General features: G+C 34.0%; 2 protein-coding genes across 8 annotated transcripts in view; one reads left to right on the top strand and one right to left on the bottom strand.

Moving 5' to 3' along the window:
• Positions 1 to 15,166, bottom strand: part of SESN1 (sestrin 1) — a 126,559-nt gene extending 111,393 nt beyond the window's left edge. Inside the window, exon 1 of the mRNA XM_031964444.1 lies at positions 14,619 to 15,166. Within this exon, the coding sequence (XP_031820304.1) occupies positions 14,619 to 14,897 (279 nt within the window). The 5' untranslated portion in view covers positions 14,898 to 15,166. The remainder of the gene's footprint in view (positions 1 to 14,618) is intronic.
• Positions 15,167 to 16,504: 1,338 nt separating this feature from the next.
• Positions 16,505 to 23,073, top strand: part of CEP57L1 (centrosomal protein 57 like 1) — a 62,749-nt gene continuing 56,180 nt past the window's right edge. For all 7 annotated transcript variants that reach the window (XM_031964451.1, XM_031964448.1, XM_031964452.1 and 4 more), the window contains exon 1: positions 16,505 to 16,590. The gene's annotated coding sequence lies outside the window, so the exon portion shown is untranslated. The remainder of the gene's footprint in view (positions 16,591 to 23,073) is intronic.

Genomic DNA, 23,073 nt, shown 5'->3' with positions numbered 1-23,073 from the left:
ATCACATTAAAAGTAAAGAAAAGGAGACCCAGAAAAATGAAATGACTTATTCCAGGTTACACAAAGAGAAGCAGAGGAAGAAAATCCTAATTCCTACAATTAAAGTAGATGACACTTTTGTTCTCAAACTGAAAAGATATCATTTCAAAGTTGAATAAATTCAAATTATTTCTTAGTATACAATAGTTAGACAGATTTAAGAAAATACAAGCTTAAGCCAAAGTAACGTGAGAGTAAATCTTTCTGGATTACTTTTTACTAAAAAGTAAAAATGAAAAAGCACTTTCAAGTATCCTCATTAAATTATTATTGCTTAGAGTGAATTCACCAAAGGCAAGAGAGAAGAGATGGCAGATTAGCCTAAAGTGATTTCCTCCAAAGTAAAATCTTGCTTAGAAATTAATTTTTATTAATAATACTTAATGAAAATGCTTACTAGTCTTTTTCTGTATTTTAACATCCAGTACAAGAGACAAAAGAAGACACTTTCATAATCAGGCCCCTTTCAAAACTAAAGATGAATATTTTTAACTGAATCTATCACTAAGTAGAATACATGTTACTATGTACATTGTATTTTAAAAGCTATCACTAATGAAAGCTATATAATACGCAAATTTTAGTCCAATCAAGTCAAGTATTAAGTGTTTACTATGTGAAGGACACTTTGCTAAGGGCTAGGGATAGATATAAAGATTTAAAGCAGTCCCTGCTCTCAAAGGGCTTCTGTCTAATGGAAGAAACAACATGCAAACAACAATATGCAAATGATACATACAGAATAAATCAAAAGAGAATCTTAAGAGGAAGGCCCTAGCATTAAAAGAGATAAAGAAAGGAATAGTAGTAGAAGGTAGGATTCTGAAAGCCAGGATATCTAGGAAATAGGAGATGAAAAAAAGAATTCCAGACATGGGGAATAATATGTGAAAATACACAAGAGTCCAGAGATAGAGTTTCTTGGGAGGGGATCAGCAAAGAGAGAGTGTCATTGTATCACAGAGTACACAGAAATACATTTCTACAAGGTTTATTTCCAGACATTTTTTCCATGCTAAAACAGATTTCTTTTTTTTCTTTTTTTTTTTTTTGCTTTGCTGAAAATCATTTTTTTTTTTAAATTTAATAGCCTTTTATTTACAGGTTATATGCATGGGTAACTTTACAACGTTAACAATTGCCAAACCTCTTGTTCCAATTTTTCACCTCTTACCCCCCACCCCCTCCCCTAAATGGCAGGATGACCAGTAGATGTTAAATGCATTAAAATATAAACTAGATACACAATAAGTATACATGACCAAAACATTATTTTGCTGTATAAAAAGAATCAGACTCTGAAATATTGTACAATTAGCGAGTGAAGGAAATCAAAAATGCAAGTGGGCATAAATATAGGGATTGGGAATTCAATGTAATGGTTGCTAAAACAGATTTCAATGACAAACTATACATACAAATAGACACCCCTCCCACTATATACATATACGTATATGTAATGCATTTATATGTAATATTATATATACAGCCACATGTATACTTAATATCAATCCTTGACCCATCAAATAGTATGAAAAATTATATAAATTACACTAGCTATTAACAATGACTAAATATGCCAACAGCTTCATATTACATTTCTAATAATAGGACATTATTTTCAAGGATTCATAATTTCATCAGTTGAGGTACTTCCCTATGTAATGAAGATCAAAGCCACTCTTCACTTTAGTAAGTAATCTTCATTATTTGCTTTGGTTGATAAATTCACCATCCTTCAGCAAACATGTTGATGAGTTTCTCCCTGCAAAGCAGGGCCTCAGACATACAAAATGTTATTAGGTCCATATTTAGAATGGGAAAGTAGAGAGTAAAAGATAGGTTTTCCCATGTACTCTTAAAAGTGTATTATCTGGGAAAGTTAAAAATACCAAGACTTTTGTGCCATATTAATTTAATCACCCAAATCAAATTGCCTCAGTGATTTTTTCATGTCAAATTATATACGTTATATGCATATATAAGAATATGTGATATATATTTATATATATACATACACACATATATATGTATATATAAATCACAAATTTACAATTTGCATATCTAAAAAAAAGTTCCACTATGATGTGCTAAATTAGAAAAAGAATCGAAGAAGCATCAGTTCTACATTTTCAATCCAAAATATAATGGGAATATAATAGTATCTCTTATAGTTGAATAAAATAATTTGGATTTTAATTAGAAGAAATATTTTTAAATGGCATTTACTTTCTGTAGTAGCTCAATTCAGAAAATTATAATGTCCATGTTTGGCTTGATTTATGGAAAGAGAGCTGAAGGTCTATTTCTTCTTTCCTATCAACATGATATATGTAATATCATATTTTGAGAAATTCTGAACATTCAGGATCCACAGGAAAAATACTCAGTACTCCTACACTAATTTATTTTAGCCTACAATGGTACAGTCTTTCATTTATAAAGTCAGAATCACCAGTATTTTTCCACTAGAGTCACTGGGGAATGGGGTTGAGGAGGATGAGACAGGAGGACTTGAGCCATTTTCAATTCACTGCAAACTAAAAATAAGTTTACTGCAAGAAGTTACTACAACTCTTGCTGCCAGTATTGTCATGGTAACAATAAAATAATGGGGCAAATGTTCTTTTTAGGAGTTTTTCTTGAGATTTTTACATGTGAAAATATACTAAAACACTAATATATAAAGCATCATAATAAATTAACTAAACTTAAGAATAACTGAATTCAAAGGTAGATCTTATTACACAAATTCCGCCTTCCAGGTTGGTTAGCTATAATTTTGGTCTGCCAAAAAAATACAAAAACAACATAATTAGAATTCAAACATTATAACTCTGTAACAAATGACTCCATTTTTTCTGCCAAAGTTCAAACATTACCAGAAATCTTTAAATATGGATTTGACATGTAATTTATTAACATTTGAGGATATGGGTTTCCCTTAGTAGGTAATAATAGAACCAAGTCTCTAAATAAAAAGGAAATAATGCAGATAAGGAGGCAGTATACTTTTATCAAGTATTTTTCTTAAAATTTAAAAAATTCTATTCAGTCAGCATATCCTACAAAAGAGAAAAATAAACATACACACAAAAATAGTTCAGCCACCAAAACTTTTGTCAGATTGGGATAACATAGTTGGAGGGGGTATGGAAGGGGAGTGGATTCATAAGGAATCCCTACAACTACTAATCATAGTTCAATAGCAAAAGCAGAAAGTGAACTTCAAAGGATTTATATACTCATTGATTAAAAAAATTACAACTACCTATGTCTTCCTTACCTGTAATACTAGTAGTTATATTATCCCGTAATTTGCAAAAAGGTAATCTACCTAATATGAAGGGGTCTTAGGACTTTCTCTACATTTTTTAACTTCATGAGTAATCCAATGGAGCTCAAAGATTATATCAACAACAAATCACATCATTTTTGATCAAACATATCCTTAAGAACCAGCAAATTGGCAAAGTGGAAAGGCAATTGTACACCATTCTCCACTGTAATTCCTTATTTGTAATATTTTCCATCTAAATACTATAACCTTTCCATTACCCTTTGGATAACTATCAATTTCAGTTCTCTGGAGACCATAGTATTTCATACCTCACAGACAACAGCATGAAAAAAATATTGCCATTAAAAATTGGTTTATGGTTCTTCCTTTCAAAAAGAAGCTTAAGAGGATTTTGTGTTCTTTACATATTTCTGCCAATTATGTGATGATAAAGATGTAGTCTATCATATAAAGCTTACCTGTTCTCTTTTAACACCATCATCAAAGATGCTCTGCTATACAGAGTATTCTAAAAAAAATTTTTATAATGATGGGAATGTAGGCATATATGTATAGTTAGCTACTGCTGCTTTGTATTTCTTAATTTTAATAAAGTTCAAGCTTTTCCACACCTTGAGATGAATATGAAGAGGTAATATCTAAAAATAAAATTAAGGGGTGAGAGAGGAATGCATGGGGAGAAAGGGAAGAGGTGGAATGGTGAAAATTATTGCCATAAAAGAGGCAAGAAAAAGCTTTTATAGTGGAGAGGAAGAAGGGAAGGAAAAGGGGAGTGAACAAACCTTAACTCTGATCAAAACTGGCTCAAAGAAGAAATAACATACACACTCAATATGGGTACAGAAATCTATCTTATCTAGCAGGAAAGTAGGAGAGGAAGGGGATATAAGAAGAGGAGAGGGTGACAAAAAAGAGGACATATTGAGGAAGGGGTGGTCAGAAGCAAAACACTTGAGGAGGGACAGGGTAAAAATAGAATAGAATAAAAAGGGGAAATAATTAGGAAGCATAATTACGAAAATAATTTTGAAACACATTTTTCTGATGAAGGCTTCGTTTCTCAAATGTATCAGTAATTAAGTCAAATTTATATTAAAAAAAAGCTATTCCCTAATTGATAAATGATCAAAATATATGAATTATGCCCAAAGAGCTATAAAACCATACATGTCCTTTGACCTAACAATACCACTACTAAGCATATATCCCAAGAGATATTTTAAATTTATAGAAGCTCTTTTCTCAGGGCAAAGAAATGGAAATTGAAGGATGCCCATCAATGGCTGAATAAATTGTGGTATGTGATCATAGAATATTATTGTTCTATAAGAAATGTGCTCTTAGAAAAATTTGTAAATTTCTCCATGAGCTCAAAGTAAAATTATTGTATACAAAGTAATAGCAATGTTGTGGGATAAACAGCTATGAATAACTTTGCTATTCTCAGCAACACAATGATCCAAAACTACTTTGAAGGACTTATGAGAAATGCTATCCATATCCAGAGATGGAACTGATTGTTTCATTCATACAGATTGAAGCTTTTTTCTTATTTTTTTTCTTAAGGGTTTTTTTTTTTTTTTTTTGATGGTGGTAGTGGGGAATCTTTTATTTCATAACATGACTTTTATGGAAATGTTTTGCATGACTTCACATGTACTTTTCAATGTGGGGAGTGGGGAAGAAGGGAGAGAATCTGGAACCCAAAGTTTTAAAAATGTAAAAAATTGTATATGTTATTGGGGAAATAAAATGTTAGATTTTCTACATCTGTGGAATCTCTCCTTCAAATAACCTGAAAATAGATACATCACCCTCAAAATTGTGCCACTTTTTGTATGGACTTATTCTGCTAATTGGTCTATTTCTACTGCTTTTCTTCTCTGTATTTTTTCAGTGTTATAGAGACGTAATAGCCTTGACTGTGATATTCAAGTGGTGTCCCATTGTCTTTGAAAAGGTAAATGGTACAAATCTTTATAGAGCTTTGCCATCTTTGATTTGTAGTTTTCTTTCAAGTTTCACCCTTAATTGCTCTCTGGACAACTTTAATTTTAATTGCCAAACTTTCTTTAAACTTGTTTTTTCCCTCACTGTTTGATTTATGAGGTAATGTTTCTTATCAACTCCATCCACTACTTCACCTCTACAAGGAAAATATATAGGCTATCTTTCTATTTATATACCTAAAATTTTCTTTTATTTTCTAGATTTGTAGTTAGTAAAAATGTCAAGATTGTTGTGCCTTAGGTTTTAAAATGATTATTTCTATTCAATGGTCATAGACAAGGATGCCTTATTAAGGAATAGAATATCAACTACGAAGTGAATGTTTATATCTAAACACTGATTCTTAGCACCCTATATGCTATTTTTTACCACTTTGCCACCATTAGTGAATAAGCAGAAGGGAGCCATATGGGACTGCAAGCTGTTTTGCATTTTTCTTTGTTTCATGGTTTGCCATGACCAAAGAATTAATCCCAAAGTAATGAACTTCAGTATTTAGCTAGGCAAGTTCTTGGAAAGCAGGCAGTCTAATCCTAAAGTGACATAAGAAACAGAGATGTACAAAATACCTCAATACACATCCTATGAAGACTTTTATATTACTAAATAGATTAAACCTTATTTTCATTGATTTTCTCAAATCTTCAGTTAATATGACATTGCTCCAACTAGAGAAAGTAGACATTGCCTACCAGTGGACAAGTGGATTTTCCAAGCATCTCCTTCACATAGATAATATTTCTAATTAAGTAGGCTGGCTTCTATAGTAGCTGACTGCCTTAAGCAAAAGGAACTCTTCCTTCAGTGTCCAAAAGGCCATCTGTTATTCGCTGCAACCGTGTACCTTTTTGATCCAAGTGACACTGACCTACTTAGTAGAAAGTGAAGCTACCTAGTCTCCTCACCCTTGTGAGATGCATACTCCTGCACCTGGACAGCAAATGAGTAAAACAAAAATAATTAACCACCACACACAACAACATGCAAGAATAGAAAGATATCTGTAGACAAAACAGATCAAATTATTGGTCATTTCAAAATGGCTTTTGGGTATATTAGAAAGGTGAAGATGTTTCCTGAGTCTATGACGAAGATTCAATATAGAAAATGAGTAGCTTTAATTCCATGTAAGAACATATACATATTTGACCTACATATACAGGATGTTATAATTTTTAAAGGCCACTAGGTGGCATCATAGTGCATAGAGTGTTAGGCCTGGAATCAAGAAGACTGGGCTTCAAATCAGATTAGAGATTCAGTATTAGAGATTCTGAGCAAGTCACTTACCTCCTTGGTTTCAATTTCCTCATCTGTAAAATGTACTGGAGAAATAAATGGCAAACTACTCTAGTGTCTTTGCCAAAAAAAACCCTAAATGGTGTCATGAAGAGTTGCACATGACTTAAATGACTATGCAACAACATTTTTCAAGGATGCTTTCTTTCATTGGATATGAGGAAATCAGGGCAGGTAAATTTTCTGCACTTTACACTCAAAAACATGTTCTCATAGATGTTAAATACTCAATATCAATAGGCTACTGAACAGCTGAGCAACAATTTTAAACCAGGATGTCTGGCAACTAGCTCTATTATGCCTATGGCTGTTTTATTATACTAAGCTACTTAACTGGTATACTATACTACCTTTCATATATAGTTCAATAAATGAAAAATAATTTGAGTGCTCAAATTGAAGGAGCTTGCTTTATCCCTTATAAACCAGGTCCTCTCAGGAAACTACTCCCCTGAGCACAAATTAGGTACTTGCAACAAATGAATGCTTTCAAACAATTTGAGCTATAATTTCACTAATTATTATTCCCCTAATGGCCTAAAAGACTTAATTTCTTGAATGTTTTATATTTAAGTCCCAATAGCTAAAGCAGGAAGTTTTGCTATGAGACTAAAATTCTACAATACTGACACTTTTCTAGCATAGAGAAAATTATATGTGCAAATATGCATACATTTATATTAATACAAATCTTTTCTGGAAACAATATGCTCATTTGAAGAAAGCTTCTATTAATAGATGGCTGCAAGCCACAAATAGACACATAAGTGACTGAGGTGATAAGATCATTTAAACACAACTTGAAAATTAGTGACAGCTTGATATAATTACAAGTTTGACAGACAGAAGAAAATGATTTAAAGCCTTAGTGGATAATTTCATTTAAAATTTTTGAATTTCATAAAATACAATTAAATGAACTTTTGATTATCTTGAATTTGTAGTTTATCCTGCTTATTAATTCATATTTGCATCCTTTTCTTGTCAGAACTTCAAAATAGTAAAAAAGTAATTATAAGCATAAATATTACTGTTTTTAGTTGTAAATTCTATAATTGTCAAATATTAGCAAATTTTTTTCACTGAAAGATTGATATTTAGTACATTTTAAGACTTTATAAAAATTCTGATATTTAAAAATCTAACTAAAATTAACCTCCAAAGCTTACTGTGAGAAATGTTGGTTTTTGCAGATAGTCAGCCAAGTAATAAAGCCAGAAAAGCTGATGACCACTTAGACCAAGTGATGCTGTAAATTAAAACATGCTTTAAATTTATTTAAATTATTCAAATAGTTCTAATAAAATCACTCAATATTGGTTTTTAAAAAGATAAACTTTAAAAGCCTTTCTTTTACTAGATTTCCCATTAAAATCAAGTGAGATTAACAGCTTCTTACTTGATGAATCAAAACAATATATCTATCTACAAGGAGAAATTTTAATTAGTTTTCATATGTAATGTTTTTGTCACCAATATAAATAAATTTAGGATTTGGTGAATTTAAGGATAGAAACAGTGGAAAGAATACTGGATTTTGGTCCAGAGGACTTGGGTTGAAAACCTGCTTCTCCCACATACTGCTATGTGACTTTAGCTAAGATGCTACTAACCCTTTCTGGACCTTAATTTCATCATCTGTAAAATGAGAAAGTTTAACTCTCAGGTTTCCTCAGTCCTAACTCTCAGGTTTCCTCAGTCCTAACTCTGTGAGCCAAAACTGATGGATTTACATATTAGAATTAAATAATCCAAGTGAATACATTTGTCAGTTTAATTAAAATCAAAAACTTTTAACTCCTGTTTTCTGGGATAAATCTTTTTCTTATTAAGACACTTTAAAATTCTTAGTTTAAAATCGTTAGATGTCTCTTTTTAGTACAAATCTCATCTACCCTTTTTACACTCTACTCTACTCCCATCTGCCCCCAATCTACTCTGCATGTAACTTCTGCATGTTCACATGATGGGACGAATGTCTTGCTATGTTTAGGCTATGAGTAGTATTTAGAAATTACTCAGTTACAATTTTAAATAGCTAACATCTGCCAACTTGCCAGAAAGTGAAATCATTTATAAAATTAAAATGCTTGTATATAGAATATAAAAGAAAAACAAAAGAACTTAAATAAAGTAACAGACTAGTTAGGATTTATTGAATATCATACTATTATAATTATCTTAACTTTATGGATCAAAAGAGTTATAACTGAAGGCACCTTAAAAAAATCCTAAATAGACAATTTACAGATGTTTTTAAATTCTTGTTCAAGATAGTTAGCTATATATAACACTTTTATACAAAACTAAAAACAAAGTATATGCCTATCAATTGTTTGAAAATATTGTGATAGATGAATGAAATAAAATATTACTAATCTATAAAAAACAATGAATATGAAGACTATAAAGAAACATGGGAAGACGATATGAACTGATGCAAAAAGGAATAAACAGACCAAAGAAACAATATGCATAACAACAATTTCAAGTGGAAAAAACAAAAACTAAATTGGAATGCCAATGATTAAAGCTGGCCCCGAAGAAAAAATTAAAAATGCAAAATGTAATACTGCATATCCTTTGTTATAAAAAATAACACAGATTAAGGTAATATAAGAATAAAATAATATTAATAAAATAACTATAGTATGAAATGTGGTTTAGGTAGCAAAATTCACATCATCAATTTAACATATCCTTTAATGAAAATAAAGGTGTAAGGTTTTTGCTTTTTATTTTTTTTTAAGAGACAATGTTATCCTTCAAGTAATCTTTTACTCTAATAAAAAATGTTTCTCCCTTTTATTTTACTACTAAAAATGGCACCACGTTTGAAATCACCTAAAGAAATCTTTATTTACTGGCATTGGATTTTCCTACAGCAATTTTGTGTGTCCTTTCAAATTTAATTGGATCCTATAAACATTAAAAATAAATTTAAAAAGTAGTTTACAGGTAGGACTGTGTACCTAGAACTTTACAAGCACAATCTGAGCTTTACATGGAATAGGATGCCATACTACATTTTTGTCATGAAGTATTATTGTGTAAAATCAATTTCAGGGTTTGTTGAATTAACATAACAAATGATTTTTAAACATTGCTTCAGAATGTTTTCAAACTCAGTTGTAACAAAAGTGGTTATGATAGGAAGTTGTCTATTACCTTCACAATGATTAGGAAATAAGTTATAAATTTCTAGTGATTAATCACAGAGAAGAGATCTAACTTTAAAAGAAAGTGGAAAAACACAATTTAGCAAAGTAATAAATCTTTTATTTAATCCTGTTGGTCATTAAGAGACTATTTGATTATTTAGGTGATAAAAAGCATTTTCAAGATCAGAAAATAATTCAAATAAAAAACATACTATTCTCTACAGCCTACAGTAAAGGAAAAAGCCATTTGGAACAATGACATATTGTTCAGATCTTGGGAACCAAGTTTTTATATGTCATTTACATCCATAACCACTAATTCTTGGTAGAAGCAATATGAAATAAAGTCTGAATGATTAAACTAATAATACAATAATAATGTATATTACTTCCAATATCTAAAGTATTGTCAGTGCTATTCCAAATATTTGTGTGTACCATAAAAAAAATTAAGTATCAGAAACTTATGAAAGCATAGTAGAAGTAAGAAAAGCACTGAATCTGTAGTCAAGAGAACTTAGATTAGATACCAGCTCTACTATTTCCTACTTATGGTATGTTGGGCAAGTTATTTAGCCTCTGTGGGTCTAATTTATCTATAAAATGAAAGGGTTTGACCAGATGATTTCTAATTTCCCTTTTAATTCAAAATCTATAATCCAGTGATCCTTTGAAGTATGTTTCAATATCTCCTATTAGGGAAAAAAAAAATGGGAGAAAAGGTAAAAGAAAATAAATGTACTTTTGCATCTTACAATTAATCATTATCCAATAAGTTGTGATCCTTAGTTTGACAGATAAAGCGCTGCCCAATGTCATTTTAAAAAAAGTAAATAAATTCATCCTTAAGTTTTTTGGACTTATAAGAAAAACTTTTTTCTATAATTATTTTTGAAAAATTACAATTTCTTCCATTTCTTTTTTTTTTCTTACTCAAAGCATGACCTACCTAAAAATTTAAAAATGGAGTTTTCTCCTGAGAAATGAAGGAGCAAAGGCAGGAAACCATAAGAAAGATATATGAGTAGGTAAGAGAAGAGTCTGGTGCTAAGTTATTTGTATATCATACTGTAAAACACAACAGAGCAGCAGAAAGAGACCTTCTGAAAACTGAAAAACACTTCTTAACATGTATGAAAGTGCATAGGAACTTGGTTTGAAAATCTAATAAGGGTTTCAGGTAGTATGATCACCAAGGAATCTTTTGCAATGAATTTGGGAAGTGTCACAAATATGATCTTTGCCTTTTTCAAAACTGGTAGCAATAACAAAAAATACCAGTATTAAGGGAAGTTTGGACTTTACCCTAAAATGTCTTTGATTTGCAACAAGGTATTTTTACAGTGTACAAAAAATATAGTTTATGGGATCTGCTTCTAATCTGCTGACCCCTTAAGATGTTAAGAACAAAGTATATACATGACCTACTGGGATTTTACAGCTGTAGTTTTAACATCTTGACAGATGATTATACCTGAATAAGCTGAATTTGCAATTTCCTTAGGGGTACAAGGTAAAGGAGATAACCATTTTACTATATGAAAGCATTAAAAAAAAAAAATACTTGTCATATAATGCACTTTATTACATAAGATTTTCTGTCTAAAATGAAATCTCTTTCAACGTTTCAAAGTCAGAAATACAGAATCTTAGAGTTGACAGAGTCTTTATTGATATTCTAACCTTTCACTTTACAGTTAAACAAAATGAGGCTATGAGCTTAAATAACTAGTCCAAAGTAGTTTCAAAACTCGGACTAGAGTACAGATTTTTCCATATACTAGTTATGTGACTTTGAACAAATCAGTACTTCTTTGAATCTGTTTCCCTTACTTTTAAATGGGAAAAACAACTTATCTGAGATGCTGTCAATGTTAAAGAATCATATATGTAAAGCACTTTGTGCTAATGGATTGATGGTTTAAATCTTTTGGCTGAGAAAAAATATATAGTCATAAGACACTAAATATGCACCTCATTCACTGCCTTTAGTTGATTATAACTGATGGACTTTAAATTAAAAAAAAAAAAAAAGGCATTAAGAGTTTATTTTCCAAGTGCCAAGCACTAAGCTGAACTCTGTGAGGATACAACGAAAAATAAAAAGTTACTGCCCTCAAGAAACTCACATTTTATATAAGACATACAAATAACTAACTGGGTAAGTATAAGGTATCTATAGAATAGGTAGAACATAATCTTAGTGGTTAAGAACTGGTACCTAAGGGGATTACGAAAGGTCTCCTGAAAGGATGAGATTTTGAGCCACAGGATGGAGTCCAGGGAATCAGGATGCTTGCAAATTAGGAGAGAGAAGATTCTAGATATGAAGAACACCCCATTCAAAAGCAGAGAGACCAGAGGTGACGTTTCTTGATTTAGTAATAAGTAGGCCAGTGTAGCTAGATCAAAGAGTACAAGGAGAGAAGTAAAACATAAAAGCCTAGAATGATTGAAAGAGACTAAATTATAAAGATCTCTAAATGCTACACAGAAAATTTTACATTTGATCTTGGAGTTAAAAAGAGACAGAGTTTAGTGAGTATAGGGATGATATAAACAGACCTATACTTCAGAAAAATCACCTTGGCAACTGCATGAAGGACAGATTAGAGAAGGGAAAGAGTTGTAGAGGCCCAGAGATCAATTAGGTTATTGCTGCAGTCCAGACAATAATCCCTAGCTACATCAGAGTATTTAACAATAGGGCAAACAATCCCTAAGGGTATCAGATTATAACAGTGCAATAACTTCACCTTGTACAGTCCGTAAAGATATTCCTGAGTCATAAAATGACAATCGATGGCAATGTTCTCTCAGAATCTCTGTTAGGAAGATTTCCATAAAAAATTCGATGACACACTTGAAGCAGCTAGGTGGCATAGTAGACTTGGAAGTCTAGAAGACCTGAGTTCAAATGTGGCCTCAAGACACCTAGCCTGTCTTAGTTTTCTCATCTGTAAAATGGGAATAATAGTTTTTTTCTTTACTACTTCTTTTAGATGTGGGGAAGGAATAGAGGGAAGGAAGAAGAAGGCCAGCACATGGTTCAAAAACAAATGGGATCAAGAGAACCCAAGTTCATATTTGAACTCAAATACTTACAAGCCGTGTAACCCAGGGCAAGTCACTTAACTGAGACAGTCTCACAAAAAACACCACCGCATGGGGAAAGGGGACAGAGAAGGGATAGCAGGAGAACAAATACCTGGCCTGTGGAAGGGGGTGGAGAGAGGCAAAGACATGTTGGACCACATAGGAGCCAGGAAAGGACAGCCTTATGTATCTAAGTGCTGACAGACAGAAGATTTGGGATGAAAGATGGACACACGGGCACAGCAGGGCAAGGGTCTCCTTTTTCAGTAGAAGATCTCAAGCCAAGCCCCCTATCCAGTGGTGACTTTTCCAATTCTTTTACAGCACTACCTAGTAAAGTTAACAGGGTCTGTTTATTTGTTTTTGTAATGCAGATTTCTTTCAAAATTCTTATGGCAAAGCTGAATTTTCATAATAAGAATTTATGTAAACAAGAATTATGTGTAATAGCATTTATCTCTTAGGGATGTTGTGAGGATAAAGTCAGTTAATATTTGTAAAACACTTGCAAAACCTTAAAGTGCTATCTATATAAAAACTAAATAATGCTTATCTAGAGAACTCACTTTAGCTTAACCATACTGTATATATGGAATGTTGCACATATAATCACTTATAAAATACTCTTGAAGACTAGTGTGTATGTATATATGTATGTATGTATACATCAATGTATATACACACAGACTCATTATATATATGTACTTATATTCATCCTGAATAGAAAATAGTCTTTTAAGGACTTTCTCCAAAAATGAGGAAAAGCATTCACATTAAAATTAGAAAGAAAATAACATCAATCTATTGAACTTCCAACTAATTTAACAACAAAGTATATTATTTGAAAAAAAGAATAGTACAAAACGGTTCAGAATATGTTTAGTAATTCTATTTTGCATAGTTAAAAATTTAAGCCCCTTTATCACAATGAATAATGTTTGCTTTTTAAAAAAAATTTTCAGGAAGAAAAAAGGAAATTTATTGTCTTCTGACCTTGCAATCTTTAATTTGAAGGAAAATAAACGATTTCCTTTGAGAGCAGAAAACACTACTGTTTCACCTACTCTTTAAAAAAAAGATGAATTAGGAAAGGGTGAATCTTTATTATTTTATAGAGTTTTAAATAAAAGGGTTACATTATTCAAAAATGTTAAAAGCAGATTGGCTTCATAATAAAGGTGGAATATGAATTTTAAATGTATATAAGTAAAAGCATGTAATTACCAACAAGTAACTTTTATATATACTTCCAGCTGGAAAACAATTTCATTAGTATGTGTTTATATATACCCATATGTAATACCTTATTTAAGAGTTTACAGTAACCGTTTTCTATTTTAATCTGGGCAATCCAACCACAAGTTGTTTTTGTTGTTGTTGTTGTTTGTTTCACAAAATATTCTCTCAAACCAGGGTTTCTTAACCTTTTTTGTGTGTATTCTACACCCAGTTGGCAATCTGATAATCTTAAAGACTTCTCTGCATGTTTTTAAATGCACTAGGAAATATATAGTATATATTACAAAGGAAACCAAACCTATTGAAATAATTATCAAAATATTTTTTAAAAACAAGTTTACCAACACAAAATTAAGAAACTCTTGCCCCTAAACAAAAATTGGAATATGAATTTAATTAACAGAAATAGAAGCTTCCTCCCCCCGCCCCCCCAAAACCAGAGAAAAACAATGTTACGAATAGTGCCTTCTTACCTGGACACACTTCAAAACTGATTGGCTTTTCTCTCTTACATCTTTAAAAGGACACCGCTTGGAAAGCATGAGCAGATGAGCAAGGATTTTATTGAACCCATCCCAAGAGGCAGCATTTAGAAGCAGTTCTGATGAACGATAAGGAGGTTCCTTCGCACAACGAAGAGCCTCCGCTTTCCTCAGGATTGCTTGTTTAATGTTTTCCAGCGCTGTGTCTCTCGTAGCTGAATCTCTGCTGCACAATCCATCCCACCTAACTTCGTTCTCTCCCTCAGCCATCGCGCCCTTGGGTTTCTCCCCCACCCCAATCTTCAGTCTCCTTTCACCATGTTACCAAAAACACCTTGAGAGCTACTCCCAAGAATGAAATCGCTTTTGGCCTGGCCTTAAATCAGGGGGCCAGTCATAGAATTTCAAACGTCAGCTGCAGACTCGCGTGGTGGAGGACACTGGAAAAACCCGACGGCGGCGTCTCTGGGACCGAAGCTGCAAGGGTCTCGAGAGGTTAACCAAAGTTTACTCCAAAAAGCAGCAGCCTTGGAAGTTAAGTTTTTGTTTTTTTTTCTGAAAAGGGTTAAAAAATAAGGAGCACGGAGCCACTAGCCAGACCACTTAGTATCTCGGCTGGGTTTGAGGTCTCTGAAAGCAGCCAGGAAACCTCGCTCTCTTCTTGCCCGCGGGGGCAGCGGCCGTCCTCACGCCGGGAGCTGTCAAATCCGTGCAGTGCCCACGAGGATGGCCAGCGAGGGAAGCTAGCCTGTCAGTTGGAAGTTGCGGGGTGGTTTTTTTTCTTGATGGGGGGTGGGAGGGTTCTCTCCCCTACCACCATCTCCTAGTTCGTCAGCCCTCTCTGCTGGCCCCGCCTTCCCCCAGGCCCCGCCTCCTCTCGGCTCCTCCCTCCCGCTCTCAGGCTGGGGAAGAACAGAGGCTGGCGGGCCGAGGAGGGGTGAAAGGGAGAATTGGGCTAGGCGTCCTACTAACTCCGGCTCCTGCTTGGGATCCCAGAGCGGAGAAAGCAGCTGCTCGGGCGAGGAGGGTGGGGGCGGCGGCCCGTCCTGTCTTGTCTTTCAGCCCGAGGTGGGGCTGCTGGCAGAGTGGTGATAGCTCCCCACCCCCTCCGAATCGCTTACTTCTCACCTACCCCGCCTCCCGAAAAGGCCAGAGCCAAAGGCCCGCGGCTCCTGGGGGAACTGGGAGACCCCGACGGGGCCTAAGGTGCTGGAGCTGCTGCAGGGCCCGAGGCGCAAAGCCCGCCCCTTCGCCCTGCCCCATCGGCGGGGACCGGCCCAGAGGGCGGGAGTGGGGAGGGGAGTAGAGTAGAAGGGGGTCCTCCGCGACGGTCCGGTCCCTCCCCTTTCTCCGCCCGGCACAAGCTGGGAGCCGCCTCTACGGCCCAGATCTGTCCTCCCTGCCCGGGTGGACCGGACCCACCGAGGCAAAGCCATAGGGGAAGACTCCGCCCTTTCAGCCGCCGCGGACTAGATCCCTCTGGGCCCACTAGGTAGCCAACTGATGCGAGATACCGTTCAGGGGCAGAAAGCGAAAAAGAGGAACGCATGCGTACCAAGCCCCTAGTCTTTTCCCGCCTCCGAAAGACTGCCGAGCCATAGTGGCGCCTGAAATTATAGAAAGAAGAAAGAAGTGTCCACTCTAAAAGTTGAGCAGAGCACAGGAAAACGCAATGAAAAAAGGAAATGGTATTCCAGGATAATTCCTAAACAGTGCCTGGAGTTCAATTTCAAAATAACACTAGGCTGAGCAGGCGCCCTCCTAAAGACTTCTGGGAAGTGTAGTCCTCGTGAAGCGACGAGAGAGTCGTCTTAAGCGACCGAAACTACAACCTCCAGTAGGAAGCGCGGCGTTGCCTAGGAAGCCGACCGCCTAGCGTTCCAACGGCTCTCAGGAAGTGAGGACTTGGTGGTGGGGAAGAACCTGGGGAGCTTTGGAAGACTTCTCTACGCTTCTATTTGAGGTAGGTGGGAAGCTGCCTTGGCGATGAATGTTCTTCTCCAGGCTCTTCTTCGGCGTTATCCGGGTAATAGAGATGGCCCCGTCTGAAGGAGATGTAGATGGGGATAGAGGAAAGGATGCCGAGTTCAGACAGAAGCGAGACTGGTTGCGCTCGGGCCGGGGTCGTTCTGAAAGCCGCTGCGCTCCCCAGGAATAAAAAGGGAGGGAGATGATGTCCACACCTTTTTCGTGAGCATCTCAGGAGCTACAGCTTACTCTAACACTTTTTCTCCAGCACTTCCACTTAGGTCGATCTTGATGACTATTGAGAGAAAAATCCCTGGGGAGGCTTCGTGAACTGCGTTTGTTAAATGTAATCCAAAATTCTCTCGGGGGGGGGGGGGGGGGGAACAAAACAAAACACATACACACTTGATCCATAGGCCCTAAGGAAAAAAATAAGGAAAAATACTGAATCAGTCTTTATATACTGTTTTTCAAAATTTTAGTATAAGAGAAAGCTGCCTTTAAAATATATAAATATGTTTGTGTATGTGTGTGTGTATATATTACATATATATAGTATAAATAGATATGTAATACATCTGTAATAAATGTACTTAATACGTGAAAGTTTACTGTTGAAGAGGAAATAAACGAATTACATGTATCTATTTATACTAGTTATATTGTAACTATATTGTATCTGTATATATGACATGTTTATATATATAAACTTGTATAATTATACTTTATAAATACATATACACATATATTCATATATATACACACATATGTATATAAAATATTCATATTCACACAAATTGATTAATTTGGCCTTAATGCCTCAAACTACTAAGCATTGAGAACACAATAATAATAACTAACCTGGGGTAAGGCACTAAGTGATTTCTTTACAAATGTCATCCTGATTGATCAAAAAGGGGCAAAAGACAGCCCCTATCCTCAAGGAGCTCACAACCTAATGAAAAACAAGTAAAAAACAAATTTAGTGAAAACTGATTTTTAGCCTATTACCTGAAAATTCTAGAAATTAGTGATATTTTTAATATTCCATACCTTACTGAGGAATTGTGTATATTGCCAAAGCTAAACATAAAATTGCTTTAAAAAAAAAAAATCTGTTCTTTAGGATTATCATTGCATTTTCATTTACTCAGACTTTGCTTTTTTAACAGTAATCTTTTCACTTTCCGTGGTACAATCATAATGAATTAGGAGTAACTTGGAATAGTGATTAGAGAGCCTGGAAGACTTGGAGTTCTACAGCTGATATTTATTGATTTTTTTATATTAGGCAAAGTAATCTCACATCTAATTCAGATCTGCCTTCCTTGAGTAAATTTTCTTCATTGAATGCCATATTTTAATGAACTATTGAACATGCTAAACTAATGAACCTAGCAAAAAGCAAATCATTGTATATATCTTTGTGATTCTGATTTCACTCTGAATCAATTTATGCAAATCCCCCTATGTTACTCTGTTTATTGTATTAGTTATTTCTTACTACACAATAATTAATGTTATATTATGTATCAGAATTTAACAAATCTCCAATTGAGCATCCATTTTGTTTTCACTTCTTTGGAAACAAAAATTGCTATGAATGTTTGGGAATAACTTGGATCTTTGTGTCTCTTTCAATTTAGTTCTAGGAGTAATGGGACCACTGTCTCATACAGTATAGACAATTACTTTTCTTGTTAAATTCTATTTTGAAAGCCAGGACAGACCAAATCACAAGTTTACCTATAGTATATTAGTCCTTTATGGACTGTACAAGGTGAAGTTATTGCACTGTTATAATCTGATGCCCTTAGGGGTTGTTTGCCCTATTGTTAAATACTCTGATGTAGCTAGGGATTATTGTCTGGACTGCAGCAATAACCTAATTGATCTCTGGGCCTCTACAACTCTTTCCCTTCTCTAATCTGTCCTTCATGCAGTTGCCAAGGTGATTTTTCTGAAGTAAGAAGTGTATCTTCCCACAACCCCTTCAATAAATACTATTTGTTGTTCAGTTGTTTTTCAATAATATCTGACTCTTCATGATTCCATCTGGAGTTTTCTTGGCCAAGATAAAGGAGTGGTTTGTCATTTCCTTCTCCAGCTCTTTACAGATGAGGAAACTGAGGCAAACAGAGTTAAAGAACTTGCTGGTGGTCATACTGTAAACAAACTAAAGTGACTTGCCCAGAATAACACATCTAGTAAGGGTCTGCAACAGGATTTGAACTCAGGTAAAAATTTCTTGACTCCAAGGCCAGGTTTCACCACTTAGTTGCCCACAATATTAGTTATTACATTTTTAATCGCCTTTCTTAATATGCACTTAAAAACTTAATTGTTTTCATTTACATTTCTTTTATTAATAATCCAAATAATATTTTCAAATGATTATAGTTTGCAGTTCCTCTTTGGAAACTTAATTTTTTCTTTGATCACTTACCTATTAGGCAATAAGTTGTTTATTTCCTTGTAAATTTTAGATATCAGATTTTTTTCAGTGATATTGGATGCAAATATATTCCTAATTAATAGATTTCCTGTTTATTGTATCTTTTTTATTTTACCCACATAACACTAAAGTTTTATATATAATCAAAATTGCTTATTTTGTTTTTGTGATCTCTAACTCTTCTTTGCCTAAAGAATTCTCCGATACTTGTGAGCCATACTCATGTTTTTCTTTTACAAATTTTTTTTCCTAATGGTGGGATCTTAAATTATTAAGTTGCATACCCATTTATGCTAAATATGCTATATGGTACAAATACTAATCTAAATGTAATGTCTGTCACACTACTTTCTCATTTTCCCAGCAGTTTTTACTGAAAAGCAATTTTTTTTTTTTTTGCTTTTGATACTGAAATTGAAAAGCAGTTAATTTAAGTTCTTGGCTTTATTAAAGGCCAGACTGCTGTTAGTTGTTTCTATTTGTTTTTCAAGTTTCTTCCATTGATCTACTTTTTTCTTTTTTCATCAGACTTGGTGTCTTTTCTGCATTATTCTATATTATGTCCAATGATATTCTAGACTTTTTTCCCCCCACAAATGACTTTTAAAAAATTGTTTTGCTTAATTCTATTTCTGGGTAGCACTAAATCTAATTTAGAGACAACTCATTGTTGTCATTTTTATTAGTGTGGCGTATCCATAGCAATGACTGCTTCTCTAGTTGTTTACCTTTAATGTTTTGTAGTTGTATTGATACAGGATGTCCCAAAAGTTTTAGTGCAATTTTAAACTTTTAACAGGCTAAAATTTCTATAACATTTTTGTGACAACCTGTGTAAATAACATGAGTGTGTTAGTTGGTTAAGCACTGAATAATTCTGCATTTTGTAGTTCTTTTGAATGATTTTTAAAAACCATTTCTTCCTAGTTATTATTATTACTATGCAGAAATGATGATAATTTCTTGTGGATTAATTTTGTGATCTGTTGCTTTACTGGAACCATGAATCAATTAACAAGCATTTATCAGGCTCTTCATATGAGCCAACCATTGTTCTTAGTTCTGGGGTACAGAAAAAAGAAAAATATTTATCCTCAAGAATTTTATGTCAGAACAGAGAAACCACATATACATAGATAAAGATATGTAAACTAGATATAAAATAACCACTGGATAATTTAGAAGATAAGCATTAGAAGGCTAGGAGAGGATCTGGAGAGGCCTCAGATCACATTTTAACTGAGGTTTGAGGAGAGCTGTGAATTTTAAGAGGCAGAAGTGAAAAAGGCTTGCATTCCAGACATGAAGAGATAGCTTATGCAAGAGTACAGAGATAAACAATGGAATATTCTCTATGAAGAAAGAGCAAGATACATCATTTTAACTGGAAATCATAGTGTTCATGAAATCTGGTAATATTAATAATAATCTCAAAAGCTAAATTGGTGCCATATTGTGAAGGGTTTCAAATGGTAAAGAGAAGAAATTTTATTTGATCCCAAAGGTAATGAGGAGCTTATTAAACTGAAAAGTGACATAGTTGGATGAATGCTCTAATAGTTACTTTGACAATTATGTGACAGAGGAGAAATTGGAGGCAAGAAGAACATTTAACAGGTAAAGATGTGATAAGAACTTGAATTAGGAGATTTATGAATAAATGGACAAAAGTGAACAGATATAAAAGATGTTGGGGGAATAGAAGTTTAATAGTAGATTGGACCTTTGGGAAGAGATGAAGAAAGAAGCTGAGAATGATTCCAAATGATTAGAAAGAACACCGGTTCTTTGAGCATAAACAGAAAAGTTTGGAAGAAGTATGGGTTTTTTAAGGAAACATGACTTCTGTTTTGCACATGTTAGTTTTAGGTGAATACAGGATACTCAAGCCGGGAGCTATTTTGCTTTACAGTTTCTCTAGTTTTCTAAGTTTATCTTTATCTTCACTTAAGTTAATTTCACCTTCTCACAGTAAGTCAGTAAGCCTTTATTAAGCACCTACCAGTTGTCTGAAACTATGTAAGTGCTAGAGATACAAAAATAAATAAATAAATAAATAAATGCCAAAAGACAGCCCCTGTCTTTGAGGTACTTAACTGTAATAGAATAGATAATAATCACACAAATATGCAGAGACAAGCTAAGTACAAGATAAATAGGAAATAATTAACAAAGACAAGGCCCTAGAATTAAGAGGAATTGTGGATTTTATCTGGGACTTGAATGAAACCATAAGACAAGGATGAGAAGAGCGTACATTCCAGGAATGGAACACAGACAAAATTCTTGGTGGCAAGAACTGAAGGGTCTGTTAATAAACTTCAAGGTGGCCAATGTCCCTAAAATCAAAGAGTTTATAACTGGAGTAAAATATAAGGAGATTAAAAAGGTGGGGCAACCGGAATATGAAAGACTTTTGAATGTCAAACAGGATTTTGTATTTGATTCTGAAGGGGATGAGAAGTTACTGGAGATTACTGAGGCAACAAACTCTTTAGGAAAATCACTTTTGGAAGCTTAATGGTGGATGGATCAGAGTGGGGAAAGAATTGAAGCAGGAGACCCGCCAGCAGGGTATTAGTAGTCATGAGTGAGAAAGTTATTTCATTATATTGAACCATCCTGGTGTCCCTGATTTAACTCTTAACATGATAATTTTTTAGATATTTTATTTTATTATATTTTAGATATTTATTTCCAGAATATAATGTCTCCATTGAACAAACTCTTCTTTGTAATACAAATGTGTGTATATCTATCTTATCTATCAATCAATCTATCTGTCTATCTATTTGTTGACTATAAAACTGACTGACAAAAGAGAAGAAATCAATTTTGTTGCCCAACAACTGTTGCACTTGCTATCATGAAGTAATGCCTGGTAATATTTTTGCCATCTTCCCAGATACTGTTACTCCATTGACTCAACTTATGTGCCAGGGCATCATACAAGATAAAAGAAATTACATCAATAATAACTAGCCTTTATATAGGGCCAACTAAATAGCAGGCACTGTGTTAAGCACTTTATAAATATGATCTCATTTGATCCTTACAGCATTCCTGGGAGGGTTATTATTATCCCAGTTTCATAGTTGAGAAAATTGAGGCAAACAGTGATTTGAGGTAGGCTTTGGTAGGTCTTCTTGGCTCTAGGCCCAACACTTTTTTTCTTTATTAAAGCTTTTTATTTTTCAAAACATATGAATGGATAATTCTTCAACATTAATTCTTACAAAATCTGGTGTTCCAATTTTCCCTCCCTTCCCCTAGATGGCAAATAGTCCAATATATGTTAAATCCAATATATGTATACATATCTATACAGTTATCTTGCTGCACAAGAAAAATCACGTCAAACCAGAAAAAAATGAGAAAGAAAATAAAATACAAGCAAACAACAACAAAAAGAGTGAAAATGCTATGTTGTGAGCCACACTCATTTCCACAGTCCTTTCTCTGAGTGTAAATGGCTCTCTTCATCACAAGACCATTGGAACTGGCCTCAATCATCTCCCTGTTGAAGAGAGTCATGTCCATCAGAATTGATCATCCTGTAGTCTTATTATTGCTGTGTATAATAATCTTCTAGTTGTGCTTATTTCACTTAGCATCAGTTCATTTAGGTCTCTCTGAAATCATCCTGCTGATCTTTTCTTATAGAACAATAATATTCCATGACATTCATATACCATAACTTATTCAGCCATTCTCCAGCTAACGGGCATCCACTCAGTTTCCAGTTTCTTGCTCCTACAAAAAAGGCTGTCACAAACATTTTTGCACATTTGAGTCCCTTTCCCTCCTTTAAGATCTCTTTGGGATATAAGCCCAGTAGAAACACTAAAACCTAGCTAATTTTGCTATAGTCCTTCAATGCAGTAGCTACTAGGTCTTATATATAATCCTTATTGAAACTCCATGATATTTAAATTTTTTTCTTATAGTTTGAAATATTTTCCTCTTAAACTAAGAGCTTTGAAACTTGGCTGTGATATTCAGTTTTCATCCTGGGATCTCCTT

Source organism: Sarcophilus harrisii, chromosome 4, assembly GCF_902635505.1.
Source record: "Sarcophilus harrisii chromosome 4, mSarHar1.11, whole genome shotgun sequence".
Taxonomy (NCBI): Eukaryota; Metazoa; Chordata; class Mammalia; order Dasyuromorphia; family Dasyuridae; genus Sarcophilus; species Sarcophilus harrisii.
Note: the sequence above shows the minus strand (reverse complement) of the source record. Positions and strands in the feature narration are given on the sequence as shown.